The following is a 27,442-nucleotide window of genomic DNA, read 5'->3' as shown; positions in this document are numbered from 1 at the left end:
TATGCAGAATGCATCCTGCTGAGCTGTGCAGAACTGAAGAAATGTACTGTAGGTGATCATTGAAGAGAATCATGTACAACAGTGATAATAAAGGGTTCATTTGCATTGCAATGGAAAGTCTGTACAAAAATCACAGAACTATTCATTTTGTGTACATGCCTAGACAGAGGCATGGTAATTTTGGTTGTTAAATATGTTTTACGTTGTAATTTTTTATTTTTTTTCATTGTTTTTGTAACTATACATTTTTGCAAAATTCTTTGTGTAACTCTTTCCTTTGCAGAGACATTTGGAGGTAAATTTAGTAAGCGTCGGTTTAGTAAATTTGATAAAATGATAACCATCCCTAGGCCACTTAACCTAGGTTGATATTGAAAAATAGGGGGGCAAGTGCTAGCATGTCCCAGCTTTAAGGGCATGCTGACACCTGTAGTCCACGTGTAAAAAAATATTAAACAAAAGAGAGTACACACATTGAATATTGTAAAATCTTATTAAATAAAGACCCTCACACTCCTCTCTCTCCCATGTATTACTTACTAATCCATGGAAAGTGGATTTCTTCGATCCATGTAGCATTCACGATCTTGGCAGCTCAAAATAAGGATACTACTGCTCCTCTGAGAGCCCCGCCTCGAATGAGAGGTCACTCGGGGACACTGGGCCTGATTCAGAGCTGAACGCCAAACCCAATGCAACTGCGTCTTTGTACTGTACGAAAAAAAACGCAAAATGTCGCAGCTACCTATATTTATGCTGAAACGTTGACTTCGCAAATACAAGTGACTGCGTACAAAGACGTACCATCGGACACAGATTAATCGATTATCAAACTTCTGAGTAACGCTATGGTTACTCAGAATGAGCGTTGAAACTAATACACCGGAGCCAACGAATCTACGTACAAAATGGTTGAGACACGCCCGTGTTTCGCTAACCAACCCCCGTTACCGCCCACAAATGGTCCCTACCTGTCAGTCACTCTGCATGTAAATCCCCACTGCGACCAACAACGTTAATTTATTGGGATGCATTCGCTGTGCGACTCCGATGTGCGCAAAGTATATTTAACATCAGTCAACTGAAAAAATATTGGGTTTACGTCCATCTTTGAATCAGGCCCACTGTCCATAAGAATAAATAAAAACTGCTACAGTGTCACCAGGCCTGGCTGGTTCAGACTAGGGCTGGTTATAGAAGAGTAGAGAGGACCCCACACCATTATGCCCCTATTTCTCATCAATAACCTAGGCTGGTTATCTTTTTGGGGGGATCCAGTTTTTAGCCATTTTTTCCATAGAAGCCTGCACAGATTTTATTGATCTGTTCAATGCTTGAAATCCGCAGCTGATTGATGGCAGATTCTCAATGGTTTGTCATTGGGTTAGCATCGGGATAGGAACTTCAAAACCGATGGGCATCGATGGCAGATTTTAAATGACAGTCAAAATCAATGCTTAGTAAATCCTGATACTCTAGACGCTCAGGGCTTATGGCCTGCTTCAGAGGTGGACGCAATGTCGATATTTCCGCAGTTGACTGATTTTGTTTTTGTTACTGCACATGCACAAAGAGTCTAGGAAACCCTTACTAAGCACGCGCGATCCTAGATGTGCGGCAGCGTACGCAGATGCATACAACATCACTATAACTAGAGACGGCACTTGCGAACCATGGGAGTATCTTGGTGGAGACTGGAAGGTAACCTGAGGTTAAACAAAAAGAGGCATTCTATGGGAGTGTCATGGGCGTGCTATGTATAGTAGGCGTGTACATGCAAGCGGCTGCATTCACTTTTGCAGTATCGCAGCCACAGTAGCCATATTTTGAGAAATTTAAAAGAAGGACAGTGCGCTAGCCAAGGATCCCTGGCCTGGGTTGACTAACGGTGAGGGCTGATGCTGCGGCTGGGGGGCCCGGTGATAGGGCTCCCCTGGCTGTGGCATCAGTCCCCTGTTAGAAAGGGTCCAGGGCTGGTTTTGGATCTTACAGGGGAACCCTACTCAGATTTTTCCCTGTAAATCCAGAACCAGCTCTGCTTCCCATAGCCCAGTGCTGGTTGTACTAAGTACAGGGAGACCCTACGTAATTTTTTTCCTGTACTTAGTCAACCAGAACTGGGTTGGAAAAGTCTGGGGCTGGATGTGTTTTGGGAGGTGACCTCGCGGTTTTTTTTTTTAACTCTTTACAACACTTTTTACAGAGAGATACAGGCAGGCATCTCACTGATGTCTGCATGTATCTGTGTGACAACGAACTGTTCATGCTGAAAGTGAAAGCATGAAGCAGTTCATTGTGTCGGGGATTTGCAGTTCGTTTTGAAGTGTGATTTGCCTTTCGATTTGGACATGAACTTGCCAAATCGAACAGCAAATCACTCTTCAAAACCGACTCAAATCGAATTTGTTTTGCAAATCGCAAAACAAATCGACTCATTGTAAATGCAGTGAGAAAACGATTTTCACTGCATGAAATTTGAGTTGATTTGAGTGCTGCAAATCGACCTTTAGTAAATTTACCCCCAAATCTTCATCGCTGCCTGTTGGTTTTGAATTGACAGCAAAACTGACGCTAAGTACAGATGCTTCTTCGCACATCTTTGCTGCAATTTTGTCAAAAAGGCCCTCTCAGCGCGCCAGGTCCCGTGAGACTGCTTGCGACGGGCGTCTTTTTTTGCCGAAAATGCATCTAAGTTGCAATGTCATACAACTAGGACGCACCAGCAGACTGTGCTGATTAATTTGATATGTGACACTTGTATATCTGTGTGCGACCGAGTCTCTGAATCTGCATACGAAGTGTTACAATGTAGCGGCCGCAGCTTTTTTCATTCCAAGTTCCGCTTCATATACACACTCAGGTGCACACAGCCTGCTTGTGAGTCCTAGTCATGATTTAGACACATTTTTGGCTAAAAAAGACACCTGATACTAACAGAGTTACACGGGACCTGGCAGCTCACTTACGCCAGGCAAGACGTGCTGCGTGGCGTATTGAGGCTAGATGTATGAGGACACACCTGTAAATGTATCCCTGTTGGTATTACCTCTAGCATACATAAGGGCATGTACACATTTCAGTCTTTGAAATTGCCCAATAAAATCAGAGTGTACATCTGGCAAGTGACATGGTGGAAAGAGCAAAATGGTCACCTGAAAGTTCTGCTTAATACCACTTTATCTTTACTTAACTGATGCCTTGCTGTTTATGCCTTAAAACTATTAGGAAGTTTACAAACGCAAGCCTTTTCAGAAGTACCAAAATCAATGTCTTGAGTTACAAACAGACCCTGATAAAGAGCCACCCCCCCTCCCCTCACCCTCATAATCAGTGCAAATGCCCTCCTCAATGACATGCTGGAAGCTTGAGACAATACAGGGAGCATCCTACTGGACGCTATACAAAACAGAGAGTACCCAGTGACTGGCATACAATACAGAGAGCATCCCAGTGAGCTATACAATATAAAGAGCATTCAGTAACTACCATGCAGCACAAAGAGCATCTTAGTGACCATTATACATTACAGAGAGCATTTTAGTAACACCATAATAAACCATTTTGTCACACAAAATCATTAATTTATCATTAATTAAGCCCTATTAAGAAAACCATAAACTTCTTCAGCACAATCCTAACAACACCTTTTCAACATAAATAGAAGTTCATAGGCAGGAGGAAGCAGTCCTTCAGCATTATGCAAGGCGGACAGGGTATCAGAGTGGAGGAAGGGCTCTGTACTGTAGCGATTGACTGCACACCCTACAGGGGGAGTGATAGAGCATTATGCAGACGACCCTTCCATGCTGCAAAGTTAATAATAAAAAACATGTCACACAGCTGTACCACGTAACATCCCAATAAGGTCGATGGTCAGTTCACCACTGGTGGCACATTCCGAGTCCTGACACCTTAGCCTGCAGCCTGATCATTCTATCAGATGATTAGGCACTGTTTGCAATGGCTGAGGTCACCTTTACCTATAACATGTAACAAAACAAAAAGTGCTTATATGGCAGATCTTGCAGCTGGCTTGTAAAACTGCTGCTGTGCACTGAGGAATGAAGAATATCAATGAAGAACAATTATTTTTTATTGTCAATGAAAAATGTAATAGCAATGCATGCTTTTATATCACATGTTCATTTTGCACCATTCAATTTAACCATTTATTCCCACAATTTTGGGACATATATAGAAATTGTACTAAAATAAGATATTTACAGTCCTTTACAAAAAATTTAATTTAGAACCCGACTAGTGCTCATGGGGGTATGCAGTCAGGAAGCCGACGGTCGAAATGCCGACCGCCGGCTTCCCGACTATGCAATCCCGACAAGGGACTAATGATAGACATCGAAATCCTGACGCCTATCATTATACCTACGCCGGGAGCCCGACGGCCGGCATACCGAATGAAGGTAAGCCGGGTGGCGGCCGTGGACAGCTGTGGGTGAGAAGGGTTAGATTAGGCGCTCCCGGGGGGGACTTAAGGTTAGGAACCCCCCCTGGGAGGGTTAGGCTAAGGGAAGGGGGGGTAGGCACCCCCGGGGGGAGGTTATGGTCAGGCAAACCCCCCCCTGGGAGGGTTAGGTTTAGGCTGCAGGGACAGGGGGGTTAGGTTTAGGCACTTATGGGTTGGATAGTGTTAAGGTTAGTTTTTAGGGGGGAGGTTAGAGTTAGGCACCCCAATGGAGGGATAGGGGGGGGGAGAAGGTTAGGTATAATTAGTTTACATACATGTCGGCATCTTCACTGCTGCTGGTCTTCTGATGTCGGGATTTGGTCCGGCGGTCATTTATACTGATCCCCTTTTGAGCAACACCTCATTTTCCACACAGTTACCTGTAGAATAAGTTTCATAAAATGATAAATCTTTGTAGTCATGCACTTAAACTTCCGGGAAGAGACAATGCCAAAGCACACAGAGATGACAAGGATTGAAGCACAGTAAGGTGGTCAAAGTTCAAGGCCATGATATAGATGCAGTCATTGGTCTATTCATAGTGTGTGCAGGGCATGGGGGACCCTAACCAAACAGCAATGGCTCTCCCCATATACTGTACCCACTGCTTGCAGCCATCTTTTTAGTGACATATTCAGAAAGAGAAAGCTGTGGCCCCTAGACCTAATAGATAAAGGGGTTTCCCACCTGGGAATGTGTGACATGTGATTTTTCCTTCTGCTCCTCCCCTTTATTCCTCTTGCATGTGTCTCTTTCTCACTCTCTCTTTCCAAGGTCTCTTTCACTTTTCCCTTGGTCCTTCTCTCTCTCCTCATGAATCTCCTTCTCTCTCTAAACCTCTCCTTTGGTCTCTCTCTAAGGGTCTCTCATTTTGCTCTACCAGGGTTGGTCTCTCTTTATTTCTCCTCTCCCTGGAACTCTGTCTTTCTCTTTGCCTCTCTACTCCCTGGGTCTACCTTTATCTCCTCTTTGTCCTCTCCCTGGTTTTTTCTCTCCTCTCTGTGCTTTACTCTCTTTCCTCTCCACTGGTCTCTCTATCTCCTCTCCACAGGTCTCTTTTTCTCCTCTCCACAGTTCTCTCTCACCTCTACCCAGGTCTCTCTCCTCTCTCCGGGTTTCTCTCCCCTCTCTCTGTCTTACTCTCCCCAGGTTCTAGGCCTCTGCTCTCTCACAGTCAATCTTTTTCCTCTACCCTGCTTTCCCTAGCTGCCTCTAACTCTCTCCTGATGTTATCCTTAGCCTGGCTGTAAATGCAGAGGAGTGAGATTCTGGCAGCCTGCAGGGCTATACCAACTGGTCTCTGGTCTGTAACCCTTCAGCTCCTTTCTCTTGTCTCTTATATCTTCTCTGTTCCCCATCAACTCTGGTCTCTCTTCACCTTTTTATCTCCATTTCACTGGTCACTGTTTGATGGAGACATTGATGGAGACATACTTGTCTGCAGCTGCTCTGTCATTATGGGTGTGCAAGGACGCAATCATGTATTTTTTGCCCCCCCTCCCCCCAAGTGATAACAGATTGACATACATTGATATGAATACATATAGGCTTATTTAAAATAAAACAGAAATAAAACACAACTCAATCGTGCATACTTTTTCCAACAATCTCTCTCCGGGGAAAAGCTAAAAAAAGTACAATTTTATCAGTAGCAGATGGTGACAAACAGTGACAATTTTAAAATCAATCTATTACATTAAACTTTTTTTTATTTCTTGCCCCAAACCCCTTTTTGTAACATCACCAAAAGTTTGGGTATGAAATCCCAGCTGTCGGGATGCCGCTGGTCAGAATAGCGACAGCAGCATCCCGACATCCATAGGAACTAACGGTAAGTGTTTTTCTAATCCCTACCCTAACCCTCCCTCCCTGGTGCCTAACCCTAACCCCCCCTCCTCTAGTGCCTAAGCCTAACCTCCCCGCACCCTAATCTTAACACCCCCTCCCCGGTGCCTAAACCTAACCTGCCCCCTAGTGCCTAAACCTAACCTTCCACTCCCCGCACTCTAATCCTAACACACCCTACCCAGTGCCTACCCCTAACCCTCCCCCTAGTGCCTAACTCCACACCCTAACATCCCCCTAACACCCCGATACTTACCTTCGGGATGCCAACGGTCGGGATACTGGTCCCGTTATCCCGATCTGTTGGGATTTCTACACCGGTATTTAGACCGTCGGCATCCCGCACATTCGTGTGCTAATATGTTATATACAGTAGTCGATCTATGGCCCTAATGTCCAAGAGCACATTTACTGTAGTTATGGGTTCTTAAAACTATACCATAACCCCATTCTGAAACAGAGCAGAGATATGTCATTACTTCCCATAAGTATCATTTATAATCAGAGCCGGCCCTAGCCAATTTGGTGCCCTAGGCAAGATTTTGGCTGGTGCCCCCTAGCAGATAACCCCACCAATAAAGCTTAGTGTTCATACATGAATGTAAACTCACAAAATATACTAATACAGTACAACTACAACTACAGTATGGCTATAAAGGAACCAAACGGCAATATAAATACCACTGACCTATACAATATACCACTCCTGGCCTCATCCAGCACCCCTGTCCCAGCACACCACCCCTCATTCAGCACAGCACCCCTTTCCCAGGACAGCATTCCTGGCCTCATCCAACACTCCTTTCCCAGAGGCCGCCCCTGCTTGTTTTTCTGACCTATTGCTGGACAGCGGGCGGAGGTGGTGATGTGTGACTCAGGAGCTCCGCAAAGGTCCGTGGGAGGAGCGGCTGCAGCTGGGCAAGCGTAGCAAACCTCACCTGGCCATTTTACTTGTAGATAAAATCAGGGATAGATCTAGACTTCTATTTTTGGAAGGGGGACGGTTTAAGAATTAATCCTGACATCTCCCCCTCTCACTCATTACATCTCCCACTTCCAGTCCTGCCCCTCCCACTTTTCTTGAACATTTATTCTAGGAGTATCCTTTATTAGCAGCACATCCACAAGGACTAAACAGTATTTATGTTATCAAATTTAACTAATCTACATCAATGGATACTTATTTCTCATCAGTCCTACATGAGCTGGATCATTATGGGACATATTCACCTATCTTACATGACCACATGTCTTATGTGACCACATCTACTGTACCTACCTAGCACAATTATTACTGAGGTAAGCACAAGCTGCTCATACAAAGGAAAAATACACCCCATGCTGAGCCATATACAAAGTGCACATAAAGATAAGACACATAGGGGCGGAAGCAATTACACTTAAACAGCTTTGCGTCATGTGTCTGTCACTCATTTCTGTTCACAGCCCAAGGAGCAGAAGTGAGCGTAGAACAAATGCATGTAATGAATCGGCCCCAAAAGCATACAACACCCTCACCCTACAAGAATACACAAATGACTTCCATTCCTATGTGCCCCATGATATGGATAACTAAAGAATTATACATGGTTTTGTTGTATTTTTGTGTAAATACGCTAAGAGAGTAGTATGCTTATGGAGCTGATTCAGGGCTTGATTCAGAGTCTGTTTGCGGTCTGTTGACGCCTCTATGTCTGAACTAGGGATGTGCAGGCTCGGATAGGTTCGAGTTTGCACGTGGAGTTCGGATTTTTCCCTCCAAAAAAACGGAACTCAGAACGAGGCAAAACGTCATCTTACATGGACGAACATCATCATTCCTGGACAAAAGACCAGGAATGATGATGTTCGTCCATGTAAGATGACGTTTTGCCTCGTTCTGAGTTCCGTTTTTTTGGAGGGAAAAATCCGAACTCCACGTGCAAACTCGAACCTATCCGAGCCTGCACATCCCTAGTCTGAACGAGCGAACAAAACATGCGCTCACTATTTAGGAAAAAACGCCCCCTGGCCGCTCGCATCCTACGTCATCTCCGCTATTTATTTGATTAATCGAGTACATCGAAAGGCGTATGAACTGCTCGCAGTGCTTGTGGTTGGATTTTCCTACCGCAATCATGCGAGCAGTTCAGGCTAAAAGAGAACCAAGTGACGTGGTCGATGACGCTGCTTTGTTAATTATGCACACCCTTAAAACGCCCGTTTTGACCGTTTGGCACGCCTGCGTTCGGATCACCACTCCCCGTTTTCAAGCACCTTCCCCTGTTACCACCCACAAACGCCTCATCCTATCACTCAAATTAGCAGGCATTCGCTATTTTGCAAGCACACAATTTCCGACCGCAATGACTGGTTCGCGCATGCGTATTACAACCCATACGCATGCGCAGTTGTGCGAACATCGCTCGGAGCGAACGAGCGGCCACTTACGAGCGGCTCTGAATCAGGCCCTCAATCCACATCCTACAAATAACTTCCATTCCTACAACTAATCTGATTTAGTATTAGAAGCAATGGGAAAACACTATGCATCTAAAAGCAATGATTTGTGTTTATGGGGAAAGGGGGGCACAATGTAAAATGTGGAGGCTGGCTTATGGCCCCCTACACACTGCACAATATCTTTAACAATTTGGTTAATTCCAACACATCGGAACGACAAATTGTTAAAAATGTGTAGTGTGTATGCAGTACATCGTGTAGTGCGCACTCCTGTGGGGTCGTCAGCCTCATCGCCTGAACTTATGTGCAGCATGTAAGATCAGGCGATGCGGCTGACGATCCCATGCAGCGCTGTGCAGGGGCGGCAGGGCACCAGATCTCCCAGTGTGTACAAGCCGCCCGATATGTCGGCCCGTCGGCGCTGGGATCGTCGACGACATTTCTGGGTACAAACATCTTTTAGTGTGTACCCAGCTTTAGAGGTGTGAAAGGGGTTAGCCCAGTTCAACTGCAGACTTAAGTATTAAAGAAACCATTCAAAACATAACATTTACATTTTATGCATTGTGTAAATTTAATTAAAAAAAGCACTTTGGTATATTCTATTGTGATAACATATGACATATACAGAAACATGATAAATATATATACGACTCTCGACTCACTGACACTTTCATACAGTGCAACAATGACTAATTCTTTATTTACTGAGTACAGTCATTTAGTGATACACAGTTTGAAAAGTTATATGTGACCACAAAGATAGATAGATGATAGATAGATAGATAGATAGATAGATAGATAGATAGATAGATAGATAGATAGATAGATAGATAGATAGATAGATAGATAGATAGATAGATAGCTAGATAGATAGATAGGAAAAAAAAGAGAGAGATCCATTATACCTTTGTTTGAAAAGTTGCATTCAGAATCCATTTAATTTCCAGCTAACACAATCCAGAGCATGCTGGCTCACTCCACTGGAGATGTGTATTGTTAGGACAAGCTTGATACTGCAAGCATGCCTGAGTAACACGTGCAGGTTAAGGGCCTGATTCAGAGCCGAACGCTTTGACGAGAGCGCTCGCTCTGAATCAGGGCCCTCCTCCCTAAAAATGGAGCGTCCTCCTGGCCGCTCGTATAGCTGTGGGTGACCACCTACAGCTATAGTGAGCGACCATCGGGCTTGCAACGAGACCCTGCGGTAGGGTCTCGCTTCCGCAAGCCCAGGAGTGATTTTGGCTCTATCAGAGCCAAAATCACTCCCACTGACATCATTACTGATGTCAGTGGGGACGGGCTTAGACGGTAGGCGTTCCCATGGGAACGCCTCCATCTGGCAGCCACGCCCCCGGCACGCCCACCAAAGGGGGCGTGCTGTCAGTCACCATCGACAGCACGCCCCCTTTGGTGCGAGACCCCGAGCGACGTATTCCTCGTCGCTCGCCGGGTCTCGCGCATGCGCACGACGGAGCTCCCTCCGTCGCGCGCATGCGCATTGGGCAAACATCGACCCGCTTGCGAGCGTCCCTTGCTCGCGAGCGGGTCTGAATGATCCCCTAAGTTCAGCTACTGGACTCAGTCACTCGATGCTGTCTGTGAACAATAAAACTACATCTCCCAGCATGCTCTGTTTTACACTGGCTGAGACATCATGTGACTCTCTCAGCCAATCGATGGAAATGTAAGTCCACCTTCCTATTCTCGGGGATACAAGCGGCGGAGATGAATCAATAATAGTGACAGGCTGACAGCTGATGTGGCCAGCTGACCCGGCAGGAGGCTTCAGCATTAGTAAATAGGTGTGGCTTGGACTGTGTTTTAGGGAAGACCATCGGCCCAATCACCCCACCATCACTGGACAGAATGAGCTTCTGCGCATGTGCAGAAGCTCATTCTGACTGCTGCCTGATCGGAGCAGAGCTCCGATCGTGGTAGCTGCCGCTGTGCCACTCCACCGCTGGCCCGAGGCTTGGAAATCGGGATGCCCCTAGACATTTGCCTGTTATGCCTATGCTTAGGGCCGGCTCTGTTTATAATAGTATCATTTATAGTGGTATAATTTTCTTTGCTTGTACAAAAGAAACGTGATTTAGTTATATTGATTATCCTTATAGCTCCTAATGTGGCCTGTATATTTCGTTGACTCATATTTTCTGGTTACTTGTAGAGGTTACACATTTTTACAGAGGTATTCAGAAACTATTAGAAGTATTACTTTGATCTTTTTTTTTATAAGGAATATATAACAAACTTGGATTTACCCTCTTGCGAAAGGAATTTTAAATATTTTTTAGAATCTATGGAGCACTTAACAAGGGCATCTGTAAATATTCAATAGAAGGTGACATAAAGTCTGTTTTCTTCATCAGCATACATTAATCTTTTGTTTGATTACATTGATTCGTTGGAAACATTTTGACTAAATACATTCAGATTAGTATAGATCAATAGACATTAAGATATTTTTTTCATAATTCTTCAGATTAGGCTATAATTATAACAGGGTCTATATAGTAAGGCAAATGTGAAGGTAGAAACTCCCCTCTTTGCTTGAGTCTCTACTTTGAATGGCCTTCTGTTGTGGAGGTACCCAGAGAAGGATTTGGGTGGCCCAAGCCCACTTCATGCATTACACAGAAATGAATGATCTCCATATAGGAAGTTGTTCTGAATTCTCACTGTAAATTTGTAAAAAACTGTGATGCATTATACATATATTAGGTTTCACTAAGGTTCCTGGATAGGGGAAGCAGTCTGGAAGCCGACGGATGAAATCCCAACCGCCGGCTTCCCGACCGTCTAATCCCAGCAAGTGTCTGATGATAGGCATCGAAATCTCGACGTCTGTCATTAGACCTACGCCGGGAGCCCGACACCCGGCTTACCGATCGAAAGTAAGCCGGGCGCGGACAGCCGCGCGGGGGGGTTAGGTTTAGGGCTCCCGGGGGGACTTAGGGTTAGGCATCCCCCCAGCAGGTTAGGGTTAGGCTAGGGGAACAGGGGGGTTAGGCTTAGGCACCCTCGTGGGGAGGTTAGGGTTAGGAACCCCCCCGGGGGACTTAGGTTTAGGCGGCGGGGAAGGGGGGGTTAGGTTTAGGCACTTAGAGGGGGGATTAGGGTTAGGTACTTGGGGGGGAGATTAGGGTTAGGCACACCTAAGGGAGGATTAGGGTCATGGTGGGGGAATTAGGTTAGCATACTTACCTTAATGGACGATCGGGATTTCCACCTCTGTCAGGCTGTCATGCGGCCGGTGGTAAATCATACCGATCCCCTGGATAGACATCATTTTTATATACCATTTACAATGTAGGCTATGTTCTACAGAGTGTTTCACTTGCTATTGGCCCCAAAGTTTTTCTAATAACTTTTAAAGTAATTGATTTCATTTAGTGAAATGTGACACAGACATACCTTGGTCTATGGGAAACATAAGGAAGTCATAGCAAGTGTTGAAAGTGTTCACCATTAGCATTCTGGCCAGTACTTTGACATATTTACAAAGTAAAGGATGCCCGTAGGCCAGTGTGTACCAGTGATATGTCTCTGAACGTCGTTCACAGACATATCACGTCAGCTGTGCTACACAGCCGATGCCCAATATATCTGCAGATATATTGGGGCATCGTGCTGTGTACAGACGGTCAGCTGACGGCCTGTACACTTGCAGCGGCAGCCGCGTGGAGGAGGGTGCAACACACCCACGGCCAGCGGGACTCGCCCCCTCCAACACACAGAACACAGATGATGGTTGGTCAGTGTGTATGAAGAACTATCATCTGCAGATATACAGTCAGGTGCATAAATATTGGGACATTGACAGAATTTTCATATTTTGGCCTCTATTCACCACCACAATGGCTTTGAAATGAAACAAACAAGATGTGCTTTAACTGAAGACTTTCAGATTTAATTAGAGGGTAATTAGAGGGTAATTACATCCAAATCAGGTGAACGGTGTAGGAATTACAACTGTTTCTATATGTGCCTCCCACTTTTTAAGGGTCCAAAAGTAATGGGACTATCAACTCAAAAGCTATTTCATGGACAGGTGTGGGCTATTCCCTAGTTTTTTCATTATCAATTAAGCAGGCAAAAGGTCTGGAGTTGATTCTAGGTGTGACATTTGGAATCAGTTGCTGTCAACTCTCATTATGAGATCCAAAGAGCTGTCACTATCAGTGAAGCAAGCTATCATTAGGCTGAAAAATCAAAACAAACCCATCAGAGAGAAAGCAAAAAACATTAGGTGTGGCCAAATCAACTGTTTGGAACATTCTTAAAAGAAACGCACCGGAGAGCTCAGCAACACCAAAAGACCTGGAAGACCACGGAAAACAACTGTGGTGGATGACTCAAGAATTATTTCCCTGGTGAAGAAAAACAGTTGGCCAAATCAAGAACACTCTCCAGGAGGTAGGTGTATATGTGTCAAAGTCAACAATCAAGAGAAGACTTCACAAGAGTGAATATAGAGGGTTCACCACAAGATGCAAACCATTGGTGAGCCACATAAACAGGAAGACCAGATTAGAGTTTGCCAAACAACATCTAAAAAAAGCCATTACAGTTCTGGAACAACATCCTATGGACAGATGAGACAAAGATCAACTTGTACCAGATTGATGGGAAGAGAAGAGTATGGAGAAGGAAAGGAACTGCTCATGACCCAAAACATACCACCTCATCAGTGAAGCATGGTGGTGGTAGTGTCATGGCGTGGGCATGTATGGCTGCCAATGGAACTGGTTCCCTTGTATTTATTGATGATGTGACTGCTGACAAAAGCAGCAGAATGAATTCTGAAGTGTTTCGGGCAATATTATATGCTCATATTAAGTCAAATGCTTCAGAACTCATTGGACGGCGCTTCACAGTGCAGATGGACAATGACCCGAAGCATACTGCAAAAGCAACCAAAGAGTTTTTTAAGGCTAAAAAGTGGAATGTTATGCAATGACCAAGTCAATCCCCTGACCTGAATCCGATTGAGCATACATTTCACTTGATGAAGACAAAACTGAAGGGAAAATGCCCCAAGAACAAGCAGGAACTGAAGACATTTGCAGTAGAGGCCTGACAGAGCATCACCAGGGATAAAACCCAGTGTCTGGTGATGTCTATGCATTCCAGACTTCAGGCTGTAATTGCCTGCAAAGGATTTGCAACAAAGTATTAAAAAGTGAAAGTTAGATTTAGGATTGTTTAGTTTGTCCCATTACTTTTGGCCTCTTAAAAAGTGGGAGGCACATATAGAAACCATTGTAATTCCTACACTGTTCACCTGATTTGGATGTAATTACCCTCAAATTAAATCTGAAAGTCTGCAGTTAAAGCACATCTTGTTTGTTTCATTTCAAAGCCATTGTGGTGGTGAATAGAGGCCAAAATATGAAAATTCTGTCAATGTCCCAATATTTATGCACCTGACTGTATATGTGCAGGGTGTACCCAGCTAAAGCCTACAATATTCTATTCAGCATGAGTGAGATGTTGGCTGCAGCCATATGTTGATTTATACCAAAAGGTTACACAACAATAAAGCTGCTGTAGCTTACACACTCATTAGAATTAAGCTGTTGCGTCTCTGGGCTAATATTATAATGCCATAAAGCATTCTTTGAATAGTTTTTAATTTGATCCAGATAAATGTCAGAACTTCTCTGGATTATACAGAATTCTCTACAAAAGTTTTCAATTCCTGGTCTGCCAGCAAAGATCTTCATCTGGTTTCATCCCTTTAAACCAAAGCCATGAAAAATTAATATACTGCAGTGCACTTCACATGCCATGTAATTAGCAACCGCACTTTGGCTGAAGTTGTCAGTTATATTGTTTATTCTCTTTCGCGTACTTTGAAAAAATAGATTATTAAACAGATTGTCATTTAGCGCGGTACCTCTGGAAATACCCACACGACAGGTCTGCGCAGTTATTGCACTTTTTTTCTTCCTCCAAAATTGTTTTTTTTTCTGAACACATTTTACATTATTTTGTTTTTTTATTTACAAAACTGGTGACAAAATAAAAATAAAATAGATTTGAATGAAATTAATTAATGAACTACTTCAAAACTAAATCTATAATAACCAATCATATTTCCATTCATCTGAGTAGGTGCCTGTCAGACTAATGGAAGCAAACATTAATTGACACTTTTAATGTCATTGCCAAAAATGAGCTATAATTTCAAAATCTTTCCCAAAGTTTTCTCAGTGTTTTGGATCCCAGTCAGACCTGATAGCATGGAAGTCACATTAGGGTAGAAATGAGACCCGCTCAGATAACGTTCTATGGTCGTGATTAGAAGTAACAAAATATGGTGATGAAATAGACTGGGGAAGGACACAGAGATTACGAGCAAGGCTTTGTATTGGGTGGTGCAGCCATCGGACGGGGGCAGCAACCCCCCATTACAGACTATGTTGCTTTGGTGCACGCCAAAGTTTGTCAACTTGTATGCTGGGGGAGATCATAGTTATGGTATGATTGGGATGTGTATGGGTTACATCTCACACCTGGGCACTTGGAGCCTCTCCCTATCCCCATTGGCAATGGGGGGGCAGTCCCAATTTCTTTCATTGTTCATAGTTTTACATAATGTATAATCCCCATAATATGTGTTTTTTAAGCCATTAGAGGACTGATGTAGATGTAAACAGGGTGTTTTTGTGAAAAAATACATTTTTGTATTGTGTAAAGTAAAAGTCTTATTTCTCCATCTATAAGCAGCTACGGCTGCATTCTGCTTATGAGTCCTTGTACTTTTTGGAGACAGGGGCAGTGCAAGCTTAAGCCAAGTACAGCAAGGGCCTATTCATGCAAATGCAATTTCGCTAAACCACAAAAAAAGATACATGCACCTACCTACCAGGAGATGTACAGTATATCTTACAGGTGCTCAACTCCTAATGCAGAATATGCATTGATAATGATGAAGACAGTCAGCAGCCACTGCTGTTGGGCTAAGTGCCTCTATCTCTGTCCCACTGATAGTATATAAATTATTAGTGTGGCTGCTACAGTCTATTTGCATTATTTCATTAATATTTCCGCGGCAGGATAGCAGATTACATAGTACTTTTATTTTGTCTTTCTAATTGTTTGTTTTACGTGGTAAATGGGACTTCAGCATTTATTAATAACATTGTCCAGCCACAGACAGACTGACACTTAATTAATGTAATATACTGTGTATAATTTGTGAACTGTATATTTAGCATTTTCTAATAATACTGTCAAGCCACATCTCCTGGCATAAACCAGGTGCATATGCTATACTGTATGTGCTTTATCCTAAGTCTACCTGGTACTTTTAGTACTATTTTCTCATGGCATAAACCTGGAGCACATTTTAACCTTGCAGAGCTGGAAGCATTTTGAAATGCACCTCTCTCAGCATTCGGTGCAAAATGCGTCTTATTTGGGTACATTTTATATATTACATGCATCCCACTCTACATCAGCCCAGGGCCAGATGTACTAAGCTCTGAAAAGTGATAAACTGGAGAGTGATAAACCACCAGCCAATCACCAATCAGCTCCCAACTGTCATTTTTTTAAACACAGCCTGTAACATGACAGTTGGGAGCTGAGTGGCTGGTTGTTTATCACTCTCCAGTTTATCACTTTTCAGAGCTTAGTACATCTCCCCTATAAAGACTAAAAAATGGATAGTAGTGATCCATGATAAATATGCTAGTGATTGACAAGACAAATGTACGGTTGTCATTTAAATATGTGACTGAATGCTATTTGCCTGTCAGTAATACCCTGTTACCAAGCAAGAGTTGATCATTTGCTGACTATAGAGATAATTTATAACACCCCAAACAGCTTCAATACATCTAGATTTCCCCCCCAATTCACACAAGTTTGAAAAAAAATGTGGCCTTACGGTGTAGAAGATGTTTTCATTGGTCAGTGGAAATATGTTTGTGAAGTATCCAGTTTTGTAGAGTATTTGTGAAGTGCAGTTTTTTGTTAGTAGAAAAAAAAGTCTATATTAATTAGATGGCGAGTAGTTGGTTGGAATTTCATGTGAATTCTGCATAGAGCGCCTTCTGTTTTCCAGATAGACCAACTGTTCACATGCTTGAAGTAGTACATTTTCAGGCCTTTAAACATTTAAATGTTGCTATTTAAAATAAGGTGAATGGTTACTGAAAAGTAAGCATGATCAAGACATGCCCTGGCAGCATGCGTAACATTATTTTAAGTTCACCTCCCTTGCTCCGTGATCTTCCAAAAAACAGCCTTGAAAGTTGAAAGTTAGGAGGTATGGATTTGGAGTGCAACCTTTAACTAGTTGTACATGTTCATCACAATATGTTCATCTACTGCTGCTCCGCTCTTCTAATCTTAACATCATTGTCGACCTTTTTTAAGCCCCTCTCTAATGGGGGTAAGCATGTCGCCACATTTTCATCATCGCTGTCCCACACCCTGCTATTTAAAGCCGCAATTTGTGGCATTTTACAATGGGAGGGGAGCTACAGTCATCGTGGCCCCGCTCCTTACTGTTAAAAACCATGATTTCAGATATTTTACAGCAGGAGCAGTGCTAGGATGACATGATTCAATGTGAATTGCACCATCCAATCTCCCGGCCTCTCAATACAGAAGTGGGCGGAACGGGGAGCTTGGGCAACTCTGCGGGAGGTTGGGAAAGAGCCTTCTCAAATTTCCGGACCTTCCGGGAGAATTGGCATGGATGCCTCACATTTGTTGCCTGTATTTACCAAATCTCATATAAAATACTGTACTTGCAAGGCCATAAGCAATACTACACCAACATACATCTCTTCATTTGCCTCAAGATATCTCCCAACTCGACCCTTCCACTGTTCAACAACTATACAGATGTCCAAGCATGTCCCTCCAAATTTATTGTTCTTCATGCAGCTTTTTTCTTTATATTTGCTTTTAGGGAATAAAAAAAATGAAGGGCTTGGGGTATCCTCATTAATTGTCCATATACTGTATTGATTAATATTGAAAACATATGCAATTATGTACATTGTCTTCTTCTTTAGGTGTTTACGGGTATTTTTACAGCAGAGATGGTGTTCAAACTGATTGCACTCGATCCGTATTACTATTTCCAAGTGGGCTGGAATATATTTGATAGTATCATTGTCAGTCTCAGCTTGATGGAACTTGGTCTTTCAGATGTGGAAGGATTATCGGTTCTTCGATCCTTTAGATTGGTAAGTGCTCAAATATATGTACAAATCAATAAGAATAATATTGAGGAAGCAAGGAATCTTAGAACTGTTCTGATCTATGTACAAATGTCCTTACTGCTAAGGCATGTGATGTTGTTTGTAGACATGCAAAATAAATTATTGCAGTTGATTCAGAAATACAGTATAGTCCCTATCACTGTTGCTTTAGTGCACCCACGTAAAAGCTCATAATAAGAGATCTTTATTTGATTTTGAAGAGACACCTGCATGGTTTTATTTGCAGAACTTAGGTTTTATTTAAACGGTTGTCAAACCTATTTTTATCTCATTGTGTTTTTTGGTAATATAAATAGAGGATCAAATGTGTAAAATAGCCTTGTTATACGACTTAATCTAAATGATGTCATTAAGGAAGGGGTATGATGTCATTAGAGACATGGTCATGCCCAGAAAGGACTGCAGATATGACAGAGAGAGAAGCAACCCCCAGATGTTGTGCATAGTCTGTAAAGAGGGATAACATAAAACAATATACAGTATATATATTCTGTCTGCTAGGCTTAGTAACAAAAATTAGGGGCCACAGTCCCTTTACAAATAAAAGGAATAAAACATACTTGCCGACTATCTGCCTGCCCCCTCTCAGCTGGCTGGGAGACTTGCCCACTCTTGCGGGTGCCCGGGAATATTCGGGAGCCTCCCGATCATTCAGGGAGGGCAGGCAAGTATAGAATAAAGTAAGTTCCTTTGGCGCTGATATGTTTAAAGAGATTGTGTGCAGTGGCAAACATAAAATAGTAAATGACATACAAAAATAGCTAAGCATGATTTAGAACAAATTCTTTTTGATAACTGTTTCCCATGCCTACCAAAGATTACAGACATCAGAAATCTTGATAGCTTAGGTCAAACCCCAAATAATTCCTTAACCCCTATGTTATGTGTGTGTGTATATATTTGAATAAATAATCAATGTTAATAAATAAATAATTTATTTTAGTTAATATTACAGTACACCATTTCACTTTTTGCTTTGTGCGTACATACATCCTCTTTAATGATAATTTATGAACAGCAAAATATGGGGGTTGGCAGTGTTTCTTTATGTGCACCAGGGCACCTACTGTAGTTGTCCGCCTAGCAAATTATAAGGTGTACGTCCCCTTTACTGTCTTGGAATCACACCAAAAAACAAACAAAAAAAAAACGGTACCCAGTTTTTTGGGTTTTGTGAATAATTATGGCACATGATGGAAGTTATTAAAACAGTACCAAAAAGTACAATTTACTTTCATTTTATCAACTCTCACTTTATTCATTTAAAATGTTACACCTACTGCATGGTGTACATACTGCATGGCGTGCCTTTTATAAGTGAAAATCAGTTTTTTTGTTTTTTTTTTAAACATGTGGTTCTTCTGTGTGTTTCAAGCTGTCTTATTACATCGGTCAAAGTGCACCTAGTAATGTGCTTTCCTCCAGCAAGTTCAGAATGTGTTACATTGAAAGTGCAGGGATGGGACCTGATTGGTGCTGGAAAATCAAATCTTTGGGAAGAAAGACCCTGTGTAACCTTCTGCACAGAAGAAAATGCCCCCGTAAATGTGCCCTCTTTATTCCATTTACTGTAAGAAAATCACACAAAAGAGTATATATCTCTTTTAAACTGTGTATAACATTTCAAGTCATCAGGGAGCTACTAGAGATAATGATTCAAAGATCACATTCAGGCACACTGCAGTTCTACAAGACACTGTATAATCACCGATCTGAGTCTCCTGACACATAACGATGTTATGATAACGTTGACATTTATCACTTTCACTGGGATTTTGTTTCTGTATCTCCATCAATAGATTACTATGCTGTTTTTTTTAAGTTCTTTCTAATGCTGGTTTTACACTCCGTGATAATACTGGCTATATTGTGCAGTTGGCCCTAATTCACCAAATGCGATAAGGCCAAGAAGGGCCACAATGTCTTATAATAATTCTCTTGAAATTAATTAAATTAAAATAAATGGGATCATTCTGGATTATGTTGGTAATTATGATCAGGAAATGACTGCTATTAATCTACATGTGCGATAATGTTCCCACTTAATTATCTCATGTAAGCTGAGAGTGATCTGGCCACTCAGCCTGAGCGCCAAAGGACTGGAACCTTTAAAGTTTAGCCCACACATGATTCTGTGGGGTATATTTACTAAAGTGCGGGTTTTTAAAATTGGAGATGTTGCCCATGGCAACCAATCAGATTCTAGCTATAATCTTGTAGAAGGTACTATTATAATTATTATTACATTTTATTTATAGGGCGCCACAAGTGGTCTGCAGCGCTGTATATACAATAAAGGGTACACAGAACATTACATTACAATACAGTAACCAAAATATAAACAGAACACAAGTAACAATTAGCAACACAAATCTCCATACACAGTACAGCTCTGAAGGTGAAGGCCATCATAGAAGTGCTAGAGCAGAAGGCTGTGAGACAGTGGGGAGGAGGACCCTGCTCCTAGGAGCTTACAATCTAGGGGAGAGAGGAGACGGACAGATGACATGAGCAATATTACCACCTTACCTCCACATTACACTAATACATTCACCCTTACCCTTTAGCAATACCACCTAACTATGGCAATTCCACCAACCCCACACTAGATTAATAAAACCACCGCTATTCCACACTATAGCAATAATACCACCACCACCATCCTCGCACTAGAGCAATAAGTACCACCATCCTTGCACTAGAGCAATAATAACACCATCATTGCACTAGAGCAATAATACCACCATCCTTGCACTAGAGCAATAATACCACCATCCTCGCACTAGAGCAATAATAACACCATCATCGCACTAGAGCAATAATACCACCATCTCTGCACTAGAGCAATAATATCACCAATCTCCCATACTAGAGCAATAATACTACTACAACCGCCATCCTTGCACTAGAGCAGAGGTTCCTAAACATGGCCATCAATACTCCCCAACAGTTCAGGTTTTACAGATATTCATGGTTGAGCACAGGTGGTTAAATCAAATTGTCTAAGATACTAATTAAGTCACCTGTGGTTAAGCATGGATATCCTTAAAACCTAGACTGTTAGGGTGCCTTGAGGACCGAGTTTGGGAACCTCTGCACTAGAGCATTAATGCCACCCACACTAGAACAGTGATATCACCACTAACCCACACAATAACAATAATACCAGCACCACCACCAACCTTGCACTACAGCACAAATACTACCAACAACACTGCTTTACAGCAATTCCATCACCACCAACCTCGTAATACACCAATACCACCACCTTTGCTGTACTTACACCAGGGCATTGCATTTCTAGTTCTCTGGAGTGTCATATATAATCTAATTATATATTAGTAGTAATATGGACCCAGCATATAACTCTGATTACCAAAATCTGGGTCAAATAGTACTTCACAAACATCTGTAGTTAAATGTAACTTATCATAACTAAAGCGATAAAATAAAATACTGGTTGGTAATAGTTATTGTTTTGTTTTTCAGCTTCGTGTATTTAAGTTGGCAAAATCATGGCCTACCCTCAATATGTTGATCAAGATCATTGGTAACTCTGTAGGAGCTTTGGGAAACTTGACCTTGGTGTTGGCCATCATCGTGTTTATCTTTGCTGTGGTCGGCATGCAGCTATTTGGTAAAAGCTACAAGGAATGTGTATGTAAAATTGCACCAGATGATTGTAAACTTCCCCGCTGGCACATGAACGACTTCTTCCATTCTTTCCTCATCGTTTTCCGAGTGCTGTGTGGAGAATGGATAGAGACCATGTGGGACTGTATGGAGGTGGCCGGACAATCTATGTGTTTAACGGTGTTCATGATGGTGATGGTCATCGGAAATTTAGTGGTAAGTGTCAGTGGCTCATTTAGCAATGAAGGCAACAATCACATTCTTTCTTAGTAATGCATAAAAACAAAGCAATGGAGATGTGTCATGCAATGTATCAGGAGCATGTCGAGTACAAGGTTACTAGTTTTGGGTAAGCTTCTCCACTATGGATTATAGCAGAACATACGTAAAATAAAAATACTTACTTCCAGACAATTAAGATCCACTAGTAGAGAGGATTATCAGTAAAAGTAATATAGGTCATGTAGTATGCAAAATGGATGGGTTTATTATTAATTGCGAAGGCACCCATTAACCCTGGTGTCTCTAGTTACATGTCTAGTTACAACAAAAATTTCTTTCAAGCGCTTGATTAAACTAAAGTGTATGCTCGAATAGTGCAGCCACGTCACATTAGGTCCATATAGTTTGGTTAGTTAAAACTGAACAATGCATAATTTCTCAACAATTGCCAACTGTAATACTTATCAGCCCATCCTTCCAATTAGAACCCCAATGCTACCAGTCAGAGTCTGATTATGACCTCATGGGGCCCTAGCCAAGATACTGGTTTGGCCCCGCTTTCACCTCATTTGTGCAGAAATACCACATTAAACTGGTTACAAGGTATGTAGTTACTAAGTTGACATTCAGAATGTCAACATATTTAGTCATTATGTTGACATTAGTATGTTTACAATATGGACATATGAGCCTTAGTGTTAGGCTGCAGATAAGGTTAGGCTGGGGTTAGGGTTAGGTTATGCTGCACTTAGAGTTAGGTTGTGGTTAGGGTAATAGAGTACTGCTGACATCCTCCCTGTAGACATGGATAATGTCGACATTATGTCAATGTTCTAAATGGTACACCACACCTGGTTAAAATAGTCCGGGCCTCTCATTGCTCACTGGGCCCTAGGCAAGAGCCTATAATGCCCTACTGGATAATCCAGTTCTGTATCAAATCAGATATTAAGCATGGCCCACAAAAGTAACAAATTTGGATCAGTTTGATATAAAAAACAAACAAAACTGAACTGCTTTAGTTTATTGTCACAATGATGTCACGGTGATGTTCCAAAGCCTGATATTTCGTTTTGTCTTTTCATTGCTTTGCAGGTGTTAAATCTGTTCTTAGCTTTGCTATTGAGCTCCTTTAGCTCAGACAATCTTGCTGCTTCAGACGACGATAATGAAATGAATAATCTGCAAATTGCAGTAGCCAGGGTGCACATTGGCATAGCCTATATCAAGAAGAGCGCACGGGAGTTTATCCAGAATGCCTTTGTTAAAAAGAAAAAGGAATTGGATGAAAATAAACCTCTTGAAGACATGCAGAACCAAAAAGACAGCTGTATATCCAATCACACTACGGTGGAAATAAGCAAAGATTTTGAATACCTGAAAGATGGAAATGGGACAACTGCCACAAGTGGAATTGGTAGCAGTGTGGAGAAATACATTATCGATGAGAGTGATTACATGTCATTCATACATAATCCAAGTCTCACGGTGACCGTACCTATTGCTGTTGGCGAATCCGATTTTGAAAACTTGAATACAGAGGAATTTAGCAGTGAGTCGGATCTTGAAGAGAGCAAAGAGGTAAGACATCCTTATTTATTACCTCATAATGGTCATTTCCCTAGAGTTCTATCTACAACAGACTTGTTCAGGGTTCCTTTGTGGTTGTGAATCACAGCTCTTAGATGTAGTAGTTGGCCAAAAGGGTTAAGGCGAGATGTATCTAGCCTTGGAGAGAGAGAAAGTGGAGAGAGATAAAGTACTAACCAATCAGCTTCTAACTGTCATTTTAAAAACACGGCCTGTAAAATGACAGGTAGAATCTCGTTGGCTGGCACTTTATCTCTCTCCACTTTATCACTTATTTATTTCTTTAAATTTATTTATATTTCTCCAAAATACTGTACTGTGATTTGGGAACAAATACAGTAATAAAACAGTATTGGATATTAACAAACTGCCTAGCCCTTGTCACAAGCTTACAATCTATAGATAAATAGGTATTAACAAAAATGCTGTGACTGTATTCAAAATCTCTAAACAAATGGGGTTATATGTAATAGACTGCGAGCCGGCACCGCTGCAGGAATACATGCGAGTATGCCTGTATTTTTAAGCAGCAACCATGTTAAAGGCTAAACCAAGCTGGTTTAGCCTTTAACATGCTTGCTGCTTTAAAAATCCGGACATTCTCGCATGTATTCCCACAGCGGTGCCGGCTTGCAGTCTATTACATTTAGCCCCTGGTCTTTTTACCCTGGCTTAATGTTTTCAGAGGTGTTTGATAATGTTACTTTCATATGCTGTACTTTCTATGCAGAGTGGAAATAAAGATTATTGCAGAGGTTCTCAAACTCGGTCCTCAGGACCCCACACAGGTCACATTTTGCAGATAACACAGCAGGTGCACAGGTGTTTCACTTGTGATTCTGTGAGGAGAACTAGAAAACATGCACTGTTTGGGGTCCTGAGGACCGAGTTTGAGAATCTGTGGTCTATTGTCTTTCTTTAATGAGTCTGTTGCTGAGATAGCTATAGCATATTTCTTGTTAGGATGCCTCTAAGTGTGTTTAATGTAATAATTCCCATTGCATTGTTAGCCAAAAGCTGTGGTGGGCAGTATGCTTGGCACCCATTCCTAAGATGTCAAACTGCATCAGGGATGTGCAGTCAGGGTAGGCAGGGAGGCAGAGCCTCCCCTGTCATACTCCCCTCCCCTATCATACTCCATGTTATGCTCCAGAGTTTTAATATAAAAACTGTGTTTTTATGCATGTGTGCCGCCCCAGCCATTGACCTCGCCGCACAGCACTGAACTGCTTCATGCCCTCATGACAGAGAATGTTTGTCTGCTCTACTGGGGACCAATTACAGTGTCAGGTGACATTTCAGCTGACCCATAGTGCTGACCCTTCTATGATTTACTCCACTTTATCCTACATAAACATAGAAACATAGAATTTGATGGCAGATAAGAACCACATGGCCCATCCATTCTGCCCTTTTAGGGCTAGCGTATTAGGGTTAGTATAAGGGTTTGTATTAGGTTATAAGGGTTACATAGAAACTAGAGATGAGCGGTTCGGCTTTCCTGATATACAAACACACCCAAACTTAGGGGTTCCGAGTCAAATAGAGTCCCAGTACAGAATCAATTTGGGTTTCCGAGTTAAATAGAGTCCCAGTACAGAATCACTTTGGGGTTTCGAGTCAAATAGAGTCCCAGTACAGAATCACTTTGGGGTTCCGAGTCGAACCGAGTCCCAGTTTGGGTTTGCTGTCACTGCGGACCTCGGATTTAAAAACCAAACATGGGTTTTGGATTGCATGTAAACAGATCCAAATTAAATTACATGATTTTAGGTATTTTTATCGATTTTTAGGGAATCCCAAACCGAACTAAAACCAAATTTGAACCAAAACACTTGAGGGTGGTTTTACCAAAACTAAGACACGATGATGAATTAGAACCAGAACCAACACCAAAATACGGGGTTCTGCGCATATCTCTAGTAAGGAGTGTCCAGGATACGCAGACTACAAGTTTTAGTGGTCGGGAGACTCACAATAGTTTGATGAATACATCATGTTGTATCACCAGAAATACTATAATTTAATGTTCATACCTATAGATAGTATACAGTTTATACTATTTTCACCCTGCACTATATGCAAATCCAAAATGTTGTCTGTTTGCTCCAGGGTAGCCTCACTCTAAGGCCCAGCTCCCCTGCCTTGGGGCACATGTACCTCGTTTGGTTCTGATAATGTCCAAATCTAATGTGCATCTCTACTTTCTACAAAAATTGACATGCTAGAGTGTGATGCCCCATTTATCATATTAACAATGTATCAGTATATAGCAGACCCTCCAACATGACCATTTCCATCAGGTACACAATGCTCTGCTCCTGGACTTCCCTCCTAATGTATGATTGCAGCCACCTGTGTTGAAACACCTGTCTCATCAATTACCTAGCTCAACACAGGTGACTGCAATCATACTGTAAATTAGTAGGGAAGTCCAGGAGCAGAGCATTGTGTACCTGATGGTCATGCAGATTCTCATTGGTTTGTCAGAAATGTGCATGGATAAAAGGCATATGCAAAGCTGTGCACATCTTAAGATGCATCTGCGTGTGTACTATATGCATCTTATTTGCTTCAAGTCAACATCATTAGTGAGTACTTGCAATTAAGTGTAGGTCTGCGTAGGCTGCATTTGCATAAATAAGCCTTTTCTGAACTTTGCCTATGGGAGAACGTGGCGTTCCACCTCTCTGTTCATAAGTGTAGAGCATAGGTTCTCGAACTCGGTCCTTAGGACCCCAAACAGTGCATGTTTTCCAAGTCTCTTCACAGAATCACAAGTGAAATAATTAGCTCCATCTGTGGATCTTTTAAATTGTGTCAGTGAGTAATGAATACATCTGTGCACCTGCTGGGTGACCTGGAAAATGTAACCAGTGTGAGGACCGAGTTTGAGAACCACTGGTGTAGAGCATGTACAGTTTAAAATCACGCAAGATACTGTATGGTCTGCAAACAGCTGTCCGGTCAATTCTGCATCATCTCCTAAGTTGCGAAAAATATATTTTTCTTTTACAAAAATACCTAAAACAATAAATAAAAAAACTTTATTCAAAGAGCTAAATTTTATTCATTGAGTTTCTTCCTTAGTTGGCATTGTCTGAACACGTACCACTGCAATGCTGGTTAAATAAATTTTCCCATGCTTTTCACTGAGAAAGTATCGCTGGCGAGATCCAGTGAATCTCACCTCTGCTGGCAGTGGCGGCATTATTTATAGGGCAAAGGTCTAGTGTCGTTAGAAACACCCTTTAGATTGTAAGCTCTCATGAGCAGGGCCCTCGGCCCTCATGTGCTTCTACATCCCCACTGCCTAATCGGCACCAAACCTTTGGGTTTTGCTGCTTATTTGTGTATTATGGCATGTAATACAGTAATGTTTATAAACCTTGTCCATGTCCTACTATGTTTTCCACTTTCAGACACTTTTTTCTTGTTTTCTACATACTGTTTCTGTTTATGTGCTCTGGAAGGTGCTGTGGATCCTGTGGTGCAATATAACTTAAGGATAATAATAATAATGTTATCAGCATCCATGGGTTGTTTTGCCTTTTAATAATTAGACCCTGGGCCCAAAGTGTAAAATTTACTAGGGTGAAAATTGTTTTTCATTTTGCACTTCTTACTAATCAGCATATCCCAATATATAACATCTATAGCAGTACTTTTGCCACTCCCAGCCAAATTCACTAGCCAAAAGTAGAAAATAGGTGTACACGTGTCTATGCAAAATAGGTGTATTGTGTGCTACATATTTCATCATTATTAAATTGACCCTTATTATGAACAGTGAGAAGCTATTAGATGATTGTTATTATTACGGTTGATTTGTAAGGAAACACAGGGCCTAATTCAGACCCGCTCGCGAGCGCTGCGCGCTCGCAAGCGGGTCGATGTTGGCCCAGTGCGCATGCGCACGACGGACCCGGCTCCGTCGTGCGCATGCGCGAGACCCGGATAGTGGTCGATGGTGAGTGACAGCACGCCCCCTTTG

General features: G+C 42.1%; 1 protein-coding gene across 1 annotated transcript in view; it reads left to right on the top strand.

Annotated features, from left to right (window-relative positions):
• The window catches only part of LOC148521625 (sodium channel protein type 2 subunit alpha-like), a 250,848-nt gene that overhangs the window by 124,116 nt on the left and 99,290 nt on the right, over positions 1 to 27,442 (top strand). The window contains exons 15-17 of the mRNA XM_088474832.1: positions 17,794 to 17,967; positions 21,493 to 21,852; positions 22,954 to 23,439. Of these exons, the coding sequence (XP_088330958.1) occupies positions 17,794 to 17,967; positions 21,493 to 21,852; positions 22,954 to 23,439 (1,020 nt within the window). The remainder of the gene's footprint in view (positions 1 to 17,793; positions 17,968 to 21,492; positions 21,853 to 22,953; positions 23,440 to 27,442) is intronic.

This window comes from Taudactylus pleione, unplaced genomic scaffold (assembly GCF_031769625.1).
Source record: "Taudactylus pleione unplaced genomic scaffold, aTauple2 ptg000156l, whole genome shotgun sequence".
Taxonomy (NCBI): Eukaryota; Metazoa; Chordata; class Amphibia; order Anura; family Myobatrachidae; genus Taudactylus; species Taudactylus pleione.
The sequence above is the reverse complement of the archived record's forward strand: the minus strand, read 5'-3'. Positions and strand labels throughout refer to the sequence as shown.